This window comes from Syngnathoides biaculeatus, chromosome 12 (genome assembly GCF_019802595.1).
Source record: "Syngnathoides biaculeatus isolate LvHL_M chromosome 12, ASM1980259v1, whole genome shotgun sequence".
NCBI classification, from domain to species: Eukaryota; Metazoa; Chordata; class Actinopteri; order Syngnathiformes; family Syngnathidae; genus Syngnathoides; species Syngnathoides biaculeatus.
The window spans coordinates 7,062,460-7,077,439 of NC_084651.1; the positions used below are offsets into that span (position 1 = coordinate 7,062,460).

The window sequence follows — 14,980 nt, forward strand, 5'->3', positions numbered from 1 at the left end:
GTGGCCAGTGAGCGCCGAAAGCATTTGCATGCATATTGTTTAATTCACTCCCTTGTTATGTGTTTTGTTCCTTCCTTCCTGCCCACTCTCTCGCGTCTGAGCCTCTCAGGAGAGAGGTGGCATGAGGAGGTGGAGGAAGAGGAGGAGGAAGGCCTCGTATTGTCTCGGCAAGAGTTTCTATTTCAGCGCGGCTGCTGACATGTACTCGTGTCAGGCGGATGCATCCTGCTGATGCTCAGGGAAGCTGGAAACTGAAAGAGATGTCGAGCAAGGCCCGGCCTGCGTTTTGTCTCTCTACTGCGCCGAGCATCACTTCATTCCCTCGCTCTGCTTCATATCGCTGATGGAGAGAGAGAGAGAGAGAGAGAGATGTGTGTTTTTTTTTTTTTTTTTTTTTTTGACGTGGGGTGATACTGACATTTAGACACGGTTGAGCTAATCAAAAGTAAGCATAACAATTTCACAGATCCCTCACAACTCCAGCACTTTCGCCCCCGCTTATAATTATTTCCCTGAGAGAGCAGCCACTTAAACTCTCTGACAACATGAATAAACTTAAGACTGCCTATCTAGTCGCGGTATTTGAAAAGATCCTTGAAATGTATTTAAAAAAAAAAAAAAAAAAGCGCAGTTTTTGTAGATCACAGATGGCATTTGGAGCTGAAGTTCTTACATATTTCAAGCAATAACAAACGGAGCCACTGCATTTTCATGTTAAGCTAACAGAACGTGTCTTTGGTAGCAATAAATATTATTTTATGGGTAACTTTAACGCGACACGCGATGTGATGTAGCGTCGGAGATCCGACGCTGCGATGGCATTGCCAGGAACGCCGTATCTTAAAATACTTATACAGGGAATCCTCAGTTGAGATCCCTCATCTTTACTGGGGGACTAATGCAGATCAGTTTAACCTGGGTTGTTAGTAGAAGTTAGAAAAAGCAGAATAATTAATAAACTTGTACATCCACTTTTTGTGAGAGTTTTTGCAATGTAATTTTCCACCCTTCCCCAAAAATCAACAAAAAATGCTGTAATATGTATGTCAATGAGGAAAAATATCACTCAGTACTATTAGAATTTCTAAAACACGCAGTAATCTCAGTGAAGGAGATGTTTTTGTTAAAAGAGTCACTGATGGTGTAGTGGTGCGGAATCGATTCTCGCTCAGTGATGGTGTCGATATCTGCCCTGTGACTGACTGCCGACCAGTTCAGGGTGTAGTCTGGCTTTGGCCTGAAGCTACCTAGGATAGGCTCCAGCTTTCCCCCAATCCATGTGAGGATAAGCGGCTTGGATGGCATGACATGACAGTTTTTGTTACGCTGCATCATTTGATTGGCCATTGTGCTGGTCCTTTTCGTGTTTCCACCTTGGCCACCAGGGGGCATTACAGGACTGACAGTTATCTTGCTCATCGAGCAGTCTCAACACCACTCTTGGCATATCAGTGCGGCACTAATATTAGTCGTTTTGAGTTAAGAATAAATATATGACTGAGTTATGTCATTCGTTTGACTACATGTTGTTTTCACTGTTTTCAACCCATTTCTTGAAATTGCAACATAAACACTATTTAGCGTTAGCCTTATGCTAGCCGTCTAAAGCCAAACTGTCGCTTTAAATGCACAAGGAGTAATTATTTCGGTTTTATGCTTACTTTTCGAATAAACCTCAATTGGGAGTGGCACTTAAACAACTCGAAGACTCATTTTGGAATATTTCTTCACTCATTGTATCTGCTTGTCGTGGAGTGAGTTGAGTGACAGGCGTCATGCAGTGCCCGTAACGCAAGTCGAAACATAAAAACAAACGAAAAAAAACCAGTCCAGCATGGCTTGTGTCTCTAAAAAAAACTTTTTCGGTATTTGCAGCAAGACTCAGTCCTATCCCCGGCACGCATTATAAAAAGGTACCATGGTGTGAAGAGTCGAACTTGTCCGTAGGTGTGAACGTGTTTGTCCATACGTACCCTACGATTGGTTGGCCAGTAGTCCTGGGTGTCTGTCACCCCACCCCCCAAGAACAGCCGTGGAGTGACCCAAATGAGGACAACAGAACAGGAAACGGGTGGATGGCTCGTACGTGAGGCAATGCTAGGGAGTAAGGTCGCTGCATTCAGAGGTTCTTCAAATTCAGCTGTCATCACCGCAACTTTGCTTTCAAAATGCCACAGTTCATCCTTGCGGTCAGCTTGAGTCTCTTTCCTTGGCAGTGTTTTTCTTTTTCTTTTTTTTCCTTTTTTTAATGTATTCCAAGGGCCTCTTTGCTTTGCATAAACACTGGCACGTGTCCAACACGGAAAAATGGCAGATGTCCAAGGAAATGTTTGACTCCTGAACTACAGGGTGAGGGTCACGGTTGATTGAAATGAGAATTGGGGAGTGAATATGCTAGAAAAAAAAAAGAAAAAAAAAAACCACAGCACGGTGTGCATACATTGTACATGATATTAAATGGCACAACATCTCTTCTTTGTTGACAAAGTGGGCGACGGGCCGATGATTTTCTTTGATGTTTTATCGCCTGAGCTATTTGCGTTATGAATATGAGTATTGGCGGTGGGCTTCGTTCTTTGATTCTCATTACCATCACAGCGGGACGGTCGCCGTTTTCGGCTCGTCAGCGTGTTCGCACAAAGGCGCGTTTGATTTTTGCAGACGTTTGAAGATGTTTGATCCCTGATCCTGAACAAAAAAAAAAAAAGGATTTGGGTGGGTTAATGTTCCACTGATCCCAGGAGAAACCTTCCACTCACTGTCGTCTGGGGTTGGTGGGAAACAAAATATAGTTTTAAGGTGCTATTTTGTGATTGCTGTTCTTTCATTTGCAGTTAACTCGTGGATAACATTAGTTAAAGAATTCTTTTAATAGGATTTGTTTTCATACAAGTGCAGTAATGAGATGGTAAATGTTTTCTCTGCCCCACTACTGCTCTAGAATAGCTAAAAATATAATTATATTCCATTGTGAAAGTAAGAACCGTGTTGATTTTTATCTGACTCAATAAGGCCAATAGCTTGCGCAGTAGAGTCCCAATGTGTCTTTTGTCCAAATACCTAAAGGGTCAAGAATTAGAGAACACTTTACAGCTTGTTTTCAAGCCTCCCACGTTTTGGGAGGGCGGTCCTGTCACAAGAAAATGAGCGACCGCTCACCTCCGCCGGCTTTGTTGAGACGACGACAGGGAGTACGGCTTTGGTCACGGCGACGAGGGCAAGCTCAAAGCAGCTCTGCTTACCTTTTGCCGTCGACGTGATCGTGCAGTATGCCCGCGGCTTGATGCTGTCGGCTGGATGATTAACTCGGCGTGGGTCTTGTTATTATTTACGTCGTCAGAATTGTGACGACACTGTTCGCAACATTCTGACTGGCTCGCTCACAGACAATTTTTTTTTTTTCAAAAAGGGCAGCTCACAAAAGTTTTACTTGGTTGTTTAATTTCATACTTGATGGGTAAGGAGGCACTTTAGGGACCAAACTGGTTGGCGTTGGATTCATGAGGGCTGCAGACAAATTCAAAAACACCAGCTCGTACTATTTATTCATGTCTGTTTGATATATTTTTTTTTAAACCACAGTATACAGCGAAACTAATAACATGCCCGTGCCAACTTACTACATTATCTATTTAGCAAGCGACAGACTTTCATCTCTCTCTTTTGGCAGCGATGGATAACCTTCATTTCATGTTAGTGGCGTTTACACTCCCGCCTTATTTTCTTGCTTCTCACGTTGTCAGACTGTCCACACGGCGGGGAGAGAAAAAGAAAGTGTTTTTACTTCACCGTGCACTGCAAGGTGAAATGATGATAAACTTCAACTTTTCAGGTCCTCTAAGCCCAAGGCGAGGTCTGAACTACCGGAACGTTTCAAATAACTCCCAGAACACATTTATTTTCCTTTTTTTCCCTCTCTCTCTCTCTCACTCTCTCAATTGCTACGTCTCATCGCTGACCTTTTTCTCTGCTACTAAACTATCCCCGCCATATTTTTCTCTCAATTGTAGTTAAGCTGTCTTTGCCCTTGTCCCCTCTCCCCGCCCCAGTGTTGTGTCTGTGGCCTAACCGTATGTGGACGCTTCTTTTGTTTCGTCTCTGGTGAATATAAGCCTCTGGCCTAGGACTGGGATGTATGTCTGATAGACACATCATTTGCTTAAAGTACTTTTTCCTCTCAGAGCATAGATACAAGTGAATTTCTGTCTCACAGTTGTCTAGTTACTGTAAAAGTGACGCACGTGACGCTGATTCATTTCACGCGTGTGAAATGATTCCCTATGAAAAATTAAATGGGGGGTGGGGGCAAACTCGTGATCTCCATGCACCTCACAAATTAGCTACCCGTCCACATTCGTAAAATGAAGTTGCTGTTGTGGTGAAACTAAAGCATAATTTTGTTTTCGCCGAAACGCAAATTGCTCTCTGAGTGTTCATTAAGTTTCCCTATCATGTTTTGGGCTCTCCAGACATGTCAACTAGTGAACCGATACTCATTCAACATGAACCCCAGCCCCTCTCGTCGCGACCTCTTAATTTGCCACTGAAGAGCTTTTATAATTGTTGCATATGCATCAGGTGCTCACATGCTAATTCAGCGGAAAAGATCATTAAGTTCAACGATTTAAATTGATGCCCGCGACCCTCTCTGCACAAAAAAAAGGCACGCAAATCAGACGGGGATTATCCTGAGCGACTACTTTGAACTTGTCTAACGATGCGTTATTGGAAGATTAACTGTATTTTCTATTCTTCATAGTGAAAGACATTGTTGTGAGACTTTGCCTTCCTTATTCTATGTATGTACAGTGAAGAAAATAAGTATTTGAACACTCTGCTATATTGAAAGTTTTCCCACTTAGAAATCATGGAGGGGTCTGAAATTTTCATTGTCGGTGCATGTCCACTGTGAGAGAGATAGTCTAAAACTAAAAATCCAGAAATCACAATGTCTGATTTTTTTTTTTTTTTTTAAACGATTTATTTGTGTGATACAGCTGCAAATAAGTATTTGAAGACCCAAGAAAACCAATGTTAATATTTGGTACAGTAGCCTTTGTTTCCAATTACGTTTCCTGTAATTGTTCACCAGGTTTGCTCACACTGCAGGAGGGTTTTTGGCCCTCTCCTCCACACAGATCTTCTCTAGATCAGACAGATTTCTGGGCTGTGGAAAAGATTTTCTATTGGGTTTTGGTCTGGAGCCTGGCTAGGCCACACTAGAATCTTGAGATGCTTCTTACGAAGCCACTTCTTAGTTTTCCTGGTTTTTTGCTTCAGGTCATTGACATGAAAAACTCAGCCATGACCCATTCTTCAATGCGCTGACAGAGAGAAAGAGGTTGTTCCCCAAAATCTCACAATAAATGGCGCGGTCATCCTGTGCCATGTGCAGGAAAACACCCCCACAGCATGATGCTACCACCCCCATGCTTCACATTAGGGATGGTGTTCTTGGGATGGAACTCATCATTCGTCTTCCTCCAAACACGGTTAGTGGAATTATGACCAAAAACTTCCATTTTGGTCTCATCTGACCACAAAAGTTTCTCCCATGACTCCTCTGTGTCATCCAAATGGTCTTTGACAAACTTAAGACGGGCCTTGACGTGTGCTGATTTCAGCAGGGGAACCTTCCGTGCCGTGCATGATTTTAAGCCATGACCTTTGAGTGCATTACCAACAGTCACCTTGTTAACGGTGGTCCCAGCCCTTTTCAGGTCATTGACCAAGTTCTGTCGTGTAGTCCTGGGCTGATTCCTCACCTCAGCAATCAAATAAAATAAAAATTATGAAATAAAATATTCTCTATTGAGGAAATCGATATTGCTATTTTGTGTGTGCGGTGTATTTCATTTACATGGAAAAGGGACAAAAGGACAAGCACAAATGCTAAACACTAGCTACGATATTTCTTATTTAGAGATACATATTTATTTCAAGATTGTCTTGTTACATTGAGATTGATGTGCATGCACATTTTTATTGAAATTAACTAGATTAGTGGTGTCAGACCTGCCTCCCTCTTGGCAGACTCATGACATTCCGGGAAAATCTTGGTTGCTTTGGCACGGAACTTCACACAAGTGCTATTTGTTAACTGGGTCAACACGTAGTGCCAAACCACGCAAGCGCACCAGATTTTTGAAGCCGACCAACAACTGGGCGTTGAGTTTGAAAATATTGCAATATTGCCTTTTATTTAATCCCAATAAATAGCGCCGTGTCGTAAGGCTTCATCAGTCCGCGTTATTAAATCTTGCTGTGGAGAAAGTAAATTGCCAATTACTCTGCTTGAGATTTTAATGGCGGGACTTTGCTTGAGTTCATTATAAGCAAAGAGCTGCACGGGGAGAAGGAGGGCCGCGAGCCCCGATGAGTTTGTCTGCAGTGTGCGATAATGTCGCCATTATGCATTTTGTCTGTGACTTATGCATTATTGTAAAATGCGCATTAACCCGAGTCAGCAGTTACACGTGCCGCAGTTTCCGGCCGTTTAGAATTGATGTGAAGAGAAGTTGGAGCGGGCTAGAAAGTCCGAAGGAGGAACGTAAAGGATCTTGAAAGTTTGTTGTTTGGTGTCATGCTGTGTTGTTGCTACGTTCTGGGAAAAAAAAAAATATATTAGCGTTTTCAAAGTGTGTCCCTGCTGACATGCGCTGCTTCTACTAACAACATAACTGTGAAGAGAGAGGAGCTACTTGTAGTTAACAAGAAAGGAGTCCGGACTCAATCACGGTGAACATTTTCAAGGGTATGGAGCACATTTATAAGTTGCAAACGCCGGGATTTATGCTGGAAACGTTTGACCTCAGGTTTTTGCTTCCAAGCTGCTAATATTTTGCTGAGGTCGCCTTGCCTCACCTGCACCACTTTTCATTTGTAAAGAACAGAGTGCAACGTTACATATCCACAACAACTGAGCCGTGTAGTTTGAGGAATACTTTAAATGTCGACTTGTGTTTACATATGTTTGGACAAAAAAAAAAAAAAAAAAAAATATATATATATATATATATATATATATATATATATATATATATATATATATATTTGATGTTGAAACACTTATTTTACATCCGTAAAGAAATCTAAATCTGTTGAAGATGATAGAAATGAATGCTCGGGGGGGGGGGGGAATCATAGTTTGTTTAGTATCCAACAAGTAAAGCCCAAAAGAAAATAAAAAAAAATAAAATTTGTTTTGAATACTGCAAATTATTTGACATTTTGTGGCTTTTAAGATAAATGTGATGCTAATGCTAAAGCTAATGCTGCATGTAGACAGTCAGGCTGGAGTTTCTGCTTGTCTTTTTCTCACCTTGTCATCCATCTGTTCCACCGCATTGTGCCCATTTAAACGCAAAATTCAATGCTGTATTGTTATAGCGAAGACGTCCTGAAAGTGAAGTGACTGACAGATGTTGCAACGGCAAACTCTTACGATTGTCAGCTGGAGGTAGAGAGGCCCGCAAAAAGAGGCAGAAGGAGGAAGGTATAAATCATTCGTTTGAACGACGGCTTTACGGGCCCCTCGGAGCCCCCCGACTCGCTCGTTTAATGAGCGGAGAGCAAAGTAAAAGTGGCCTCGCCTCACCGCCTCGCCTCCTCTTTTTTTTTTTTCTGCTACGTTGCACTTTTTGCTGTATAAATCATCACCTCTTAAGCAGTCGCTTTGTGATGCTGTTGCAGTATTCCTTTGCAACCTTGTTGACTGGGGCAACTTCCCTGCCACACATGATGAACTGCAGAGTGTCGACACTGTACTGAGAGATTGAGGCTAATCATTAGCGCGCTACTGTGTGTGTATTAAGTCAGTGTGAGTCTGAGGTTATTGTTGTGGGAACCAGAAACAACCAGCAATGATCAAAGATGAAATTGCTACATGTTTCTTATCACTTCTTTAATGTTTGTCATTGAGAACGAACCCGACTGGTATCGGACAATGCCTAAACAAAGATGTTTTGTTAGACAATGTTGCTGCGGCAGACTGTCTGAACCAGGGTGTTTCCTCATTTTGGAAAGAAATACACAAAGGAAACTCTTCAATCAGTGGTCTCAATGAATCAGATATTAATCTTTATCAATTACATAATGTAAATTGTTGGGGCCAAACAGACTCAATCTCAAATCATTAAGATTACATTAAAGATATACCGTAATTCCCGGCCTACAGAGCGCACCTCGTTACAAGCCTTAGCCAGTACATTTGTAAAGGAAATACCATTTGGTACATACATAGGCTGCAGCCGTGTAAAAGCTGCAAGTGCCCTCATTGAAACCGACATTTGAAACACGAGATATTTACAAAGAAAAACGGTACACAGAGAGTTTAACACTAGCACCGCCGCGTTAATGCTAACCCTAGACCTGGGCTAACAGGGCTGATTTAAAAAAAAAAAAAAAAAACAAACAAAAAAAAAAAAACATACTGGTAAAAATCACTGAGACACGGCCGTAACATGCTAGCGCAGCGCTAAGAGGACAAAGTACTCACGCTAACGGTAAAAGTCACTTCCTTGGCACATATATTCCACGGGTGTCACTCTTACTTTTTCCGCTCGAGTGCCCACTTGCGCCCGTTAGAAAAAATGCACAAATTAGCCACATCACTGGATAAACAGCAGGGTTGAAAGCGTGTGGGGAAAATAGTCGCAGTTTATAGACCGGAAATTACGGTAACTGTTCATTTCTTGCTCAAATCATCCGTATGGGCTCAATGTTTAAAAAGAAAATTAAAAGAATGCTTAAATCACACATCTCAGATGTCAAAGAATGCCGTGAATGTTCACTGAGCCACATATTGCAAAATGTTGGGTACAGAATAATGATCAGTGGAAACATAAATCGCTCATCCTTCTGATGATTATACTGTAGCTAAGGCTGAAACGATTATTAGGATGACTTCCCAGAAGACAGGAACTTCTGATTCCAGTTTCCCTGACACTAACTTCACTTTTTTTTTTTTTTTTTTTTTTTTTTTGGACGGAAAGCTGACAGGCAAAGCAAAGGACCGCACTGCAGAACGCAGGATAACTCATCCCAGCAATTGGCCGCGTAAAATTCCATTACTATCCCGCCGTATTGCTTTGCTGCGCCTCACCGCTAAACGTCCCAATTAGAATCGCGGTTAAAGATGTCATGATAACGGCGCAGCGGGCCAGACTACAGCCTTCAGGAAATGAGTCTTGGAGAAAAACACGTAGGGGGAAGATGAACGACACTCGACTCACCCTGCCGTGTTATTCACTCCCTTCCTCTTCCACCCTTTATATGTCTTTATTTTGCTGATGCAACCACATCCAATCTGCTGACTAACTGACCCACATTCCGCCTTTGTGTGTGTGCATTTGTGTCCTTTCCTCCATCTGCCCCCCCCCCCCACCAAAGACATCGCAGGCTCCCCGTAGGCCTCAGCGGGAACCAATTAGAAGATTGCTCTTTAGAGGCGCATCACTCATTGAACGTAATTTATCAGGAGAATGCCTCGTTTACTCCGTTGCACCGCTCAAGCTCGCATTTTTTTTTTTTAAATCTCTTCTTCCTCGAGCTCTCCAGTCAATCTGTGGCACTTGGCTCCACACTTCGACTTTGATTGGAACGAGAGGCGACGAGTGTTCAAATTTTGTCGCGATGATGTGCAGCGCGTTCGTTAACCCTCGATTGTTTTCCTTTTTTTAGGCGCAGAACAACACGAAGGCAAAAGAGTGAGGACTGGACGACTTTGGATGTGACGGCGGAGAAGAGCGCGAGACCTTAAAAGCATGGCTCTGACCGACAAACACAAAGTGAAGCGCCAGCGACTAGACAAAATTTGTGAGGGTGAGGCAGATTTTAACCTTTTTTTTTCTTCACTCTTCCTCTCCTTGCTTTCCAATGGTATGCCACCGGAGGAATACATCTGAACAACAGTCACGGTACCTATTCAGCATCCTAAAGAAACTTGAATCACGCTCATTGGCACACACCACGAGGTGCTACACAATAGATTGTTGCAATCGTGATCCACAAACTGTTTAATTCTTTAAATTCAATTTTATTTGACTAATATAGGTTTTTCACAAATAAATTACTATATTGCAGAATGCTACATTTCTCATTTTAAACATGTTGCCAAAGATTTTTGTTTGTGATTTATGGGGGACTGTGACGAATTAAAAGCATTTCAATTCATTTCAATGGGGAAAGATGATTTGAGACGGAAATAGCTTTGTCAATTCTGTAATTATTTCGCAGCGGTACATATTGGAGGCACACACGAGTAAGTATTATATTTAACTCTTTTACAGTCCTAGTGTCATACAAGTGTTCCGTCTGTTGTGCCTTTGATAAAATGCCAGGAGGAGTCGAACCGCAATAAGGGAAACGTGGCAAACACCTGTCATGAGCATCACTTCCCTCCTCCCTCCTTATGTCTGCTCCATCTGTTTTCCCAGCATGCATTTTGGCCACAGCGCCAATGCCTACCATTGCCCACCCATGCATTAGTCCAGAGCGAAGGGACTGGTCGTTAATTTTCATACTTAGAAAACCGTGAGAGTTTGTCGAGGTGATTCTCACACTTTGTAGTTGGCAAATCCGACAGCGACGATGAAGACCCCGTGATGTGTCATAATCGATCATATGATGCACTGTTCTTTCCTACATAACATAGGAGATAAGTAATGGAAACAAATTGTAATCTGATGTAATGATGGATGGCATCGGTTTCAATAAAGATTCAAAATTGTCGATAGGTGTGAATGTGATTGTGAATGGTTGTTGTATGTGCCCTGCGCCCGAGATCCTGATAAGACCTTTGCGATATATTATGAAAGATAATTCACTGTAAATATTGTAATAATTGTTGAATATTTTGAAAAAAGTAAGATTAACTGTCCACTGCTCAAAGGTGTACATCTCACCTCCAGCGCAGTCACGACCCGAATCAGGCTAAGTGCAACAGAAATTAGAAATTATTTTTTTTCTATTCTTCCTCCCTCGTCTCGTCCTCATCCTCACATATTGGCATCCAGCCTCTGCTATGAGGTCACTAGAGCGAGATCTGGTTTTCTGATACCACAACCACCCACTCCCCCCACCCCTTCTCTGGGCTTTTTTTTTTTTTTCAGGCTCCGGACCAAAATCCACTCACCGCCCACACCCCACTCCCCTTCCTTTTTTTTTTTTTTCATAACCAGCTTTGAAAAACAGCAGGGAGGAGCTTCGAAAACACACACGGCGTTCTGTCGCGTTTGCGCAGCTATTTTGGGTGTGTGCTCCACTTCTGTGCTGCAGGTTCCTATACAAATCTTAAGTTTTCCAAAATAACCACTTTAGTATAAAATTGACCTATTGCGTCGATGGTTTGAGCTCAAGGCTGTTTCCCCCCCCCCACCCCCCAGATGGATTACTGGTGGAAAAACTGCTTTGAAGGAAACTATAAGTCGATTTGCTTTTGCTGCGACCGCCACAACTTTACTATTTCCTAGAAATCTGGCGAGAGCCTGTATTCAGGATGGCCATTTGCATGAGCAAAATGATCATTCATATTAAAAGGGTAATTTTTCAGTCACTCAAGAAGGCATCCTGGAGTTCACTGTAGGGGGCAGCAGCCAGCAGAGGGCACAATTACTGTACATCCCAGGACTGTAGTTGTGGATGGCATCAGTTCACTCAACAGGCGTCTATGTTTAAGGCATTTTTTTTAAAGAGGGGTAAAAATGCGTTTTTATAATAACCTAAAAAAAAAACCAAATCATTTGATTGTTTTTTTTCATATTGGATTTAAAAATATATTTTCTATGGCATAGAATACTAGATGCCTCCTGACGCATTTCTTAAGAGCGCTTTATTTGAATTTGGAGGAAAAAAAGGGTCATTTTGTGTCTTTTTACCCAAATGAATAATGATAATTAAAATGTAATACATTGCAATGTAATATACTGAACTGCAGAGGGTACCAGATGTCTGTTAGGGGTAAGGCATAGCTCATGGGTCTTTATTTGTATCCTGCATTTGTATGTTCTACAACAAATAAGATATGATTATTGTTATATCTGATTCTTTTTTTTTTTTTACTGTTTTTCTCTACATTAATAATCATGGATTTATTTGGCACCCTACACCTTGCTGCATCTGCTTTCCAGGCAGTGTTTGTTTTGATAAAGCCATCCTCCGCAACACATGGTGATATTAGTCATAGTAAAGGTAAATGCAGATGTACCTTGACTTGAGAGTTTTTCAAGTTTGGTTGATTTTTGTGGCATGTGTTGCTAGGCAAAGTCTTCGTGATGAGCGAGGTTCATATTTATCGCCACTCGAATGAAATGGGGAAAAGAATGGGGCTATTGAGGTTCTGCAACGCCCTTGCGCATGGGCAAGGAGAGCCGCAGTTGCCCGAATGCCACAAATGCACCGAGAAGGCCTGCAAAGACCTGCTTCAGGCCACAACTCACTCAAGCCGAGTATGAGGCGTGCTTAGTGATAAATGTGGTCCAGAATATTGTTACCCTGTTCAAGTGTGTGATTGTCACCAGCTTCAATCACCCATTTTATTTCCTCTACAGTGACGCTTTCAAAGACAATTACTGTTTCACGGGACTCACATGCATGCCAGTCATGCAGCTAATGTCTGTTAAATATGTATTACAATCCTGCTGACAGCATTATTTTCCACAGTCAACACTGGTACGATCGTCCCATTTCCATTTGGCGGCTCCTGCCCCTCGCCGCCGCATAAGTCAAATGAGTGTTTAACATTCGGAGCATGCTTTTGTTTCGTGACAGCATAGGAGACACTTGTATTTCTCTCCCCGGCAGTATTGTATTCGCTTTAAGTCAGCAGGTCATTTTTATTCATATATGCGTGGCTCGCCAAGGCCGAGGCTTCAAACCGCGGCTCCAGCAATGAGGAGATGTTAAAGGTTTCAAACTAAAAGCAATGTCTTTAATATTGTATATATTTGGATTGATTAAATCTGCCCACTTTAGTTATAAGTCCAAACAGAGTTCATGGACGAGTCTCCAATACACACAACCTTCTCCGCGAAATAAAATCGATCAAAGTTTTTGGGGTTTTTTTCTTTACGTAGGTGACAAATGACTCTTCTTCCTTTTCATGTTTGCATTCATTAATAGCCGCTCTGAGTTCCGATTTCACCTTCATATGGAATAAGAATATTTAGAAGAGTTTAATGAAAGAATACTATAATATAGAGTAACATGTAATGCCGTCACAGGTCCTGCAAGCATCATGGACGCTGTTTCAACTGGAACATGCCTCTACTGTTGTTGTTTGGTTTTTTTTTTGTTTTTTTGTTTTGTTTCCGAGCCGGAGGCTATTAGTGCTTCGAATTAACAGATAGAACACAAGAGCACCCTGCCCCTCATTCGCTGCCCTGCCTCGTTGTTTTAGTTTTGTATGCAGATTATAGAGCAACTCAAAGTGGAAAATACAATTTACGGCATAATTCAAATGTATCATCCTGTAACTTCTATTAATGAACAGCAATACTCACAGGTTACGAGATTAGCCAGACCTTTTGTAAATTTCATCCACCATTTAAGACATTTCTTAAAACCTATGTACAGTAACTCCTATTAATGCAGTGAACATGAGCTACAGAGACACTGGGGTTGCTTCCGGACCGGGCGAGCAGCAGTTGCGTGAAGTCTTTGGAGCTAGCATGAGGCCCGGAGGATTAGTGTCCAATCAGTGTGGATTTGACATTTACTGACAGCGCATGGGACTTAGCGGAGGGAACCGTATTTCACTCGATAACGTCGTAAGTGAGTGCCCTCCCTCCGCTGGGGAAGCAGACGGCTGAAACCTGTTGGAGTCACATCATCGGCGTCAGGTAGGTGACGTTTCAGAGGTGGGCAAGGGGTCTCTGAGGCTGCTGGACTGTAGATTATTGGCCCGATCGGTTGCCGTCGCCGTCCCCACGTACAGTCGTTTCTGGTTCACATGACGTCACTGTGCAAAAAGGAATTAAACGGGCTTTTTTGTCGTAATCCCTCGTAGCAATCGGCAGAGCGAGTAAAATGTACCAAAGAAGGCAGGGATAAATCCTATTGGATTAGTACAAGCCCGTCCCTACATCTAACCCATCCTAGCCCCTCCTTTCTTTTTGTTTTGTTGTTTTTTTTTTCAATCGACATTTGGTGGCTCAAGGCGTAGACTTGTAGGTTGTGTACGGGGTGTGTATGTTTCGTGGTGTTTATGTGCGGTGTCCTCTTTCCAAACCAGCATACTCTGAGATTAATTATTCAAGGACTATCAGCAGGAGGTAGAGCCACCTGATAGCACGGACATACAATATTCCAGCCGGATAGGAGGTGGAACCGCAAAACTGTTGCATTTTTTTGTTGCTAAGACTTGAACCAGACAAGAGAGTCGCTCCAAGTGGAATACTTCACATTTGTGTGGTACTTCTTCTGTTTTTCATCTTTTTTTTTTTTTTTCTCAAATGCTCGTCACCAACAAACAGTTAAGTCTCGGTCGCTCCCACAGTTGGGACACTTTAGGTGGGAATGAGGGTCAGTGGGACAGGACTGAGAGTGTCTACGAGCAGCAGGCAAGAGTAGCTGGCCGGCGAAGCTCTCTGTCATACGGAGAGGGGGGAGGAGGATGGTACGGGCCTCCCGCAGGGGTGCATCCTCCTGACCTGGATTTGAAGCGGGACGCGTATTCCTACCAAGACTACAGACAGATTTACCCAGGGGGTCCGAGGAAGGGTTCTGTGCCAGACCTGAACCCCTACGAACGACCAGCCATGGCTCACAGAGGATCCATTCCGCACCAAGATTACTACCCTCACGATCCGGCAATGACTCCTCATGCACCTGAGGGCTTTTATCGGCCTGAGCACCAGGCTCCACCACCTCACCCTCATCCGCTCAGTAGGTCAGGCTCTCATTTTGGTCTGGCACCCTTGGCTCGTGCTGGGTGGGATCAAGCTCAAGGTGGAAGAGGAGGACCTCAAGCCCCGCCATCAAG

The 14,980-nt window shown here is 42.8% G+C and overlaps 1 protein-coding gene across 2 annotated transcripts in view; it reads left to right on the forward strand.

The window, feature by feature from the left end:
- ctbp2a (C-terminal binding protein 2a) overlaps nt 1-14,980 on the forward strand; it is a 54,048-nt gene that overhangs the window by 9,293 nt on the left and 29,775 nt on the right. For both annotated transcript variants that reach the window (XM_061838029.1, XM_061838033.1), the window contains exon 2: nt 9,682-9,822. In XM_061838029.1, the coding sequence (XP_061694013.1) occupies nt 9,765-9,822 (58 nt within the window). In that variant the 5' untranslated portion in view covers nt 9,682-9,764. The remainder of the gene's footprint in view (nt 1-9,681; nt 9,823-14,980) is intronic.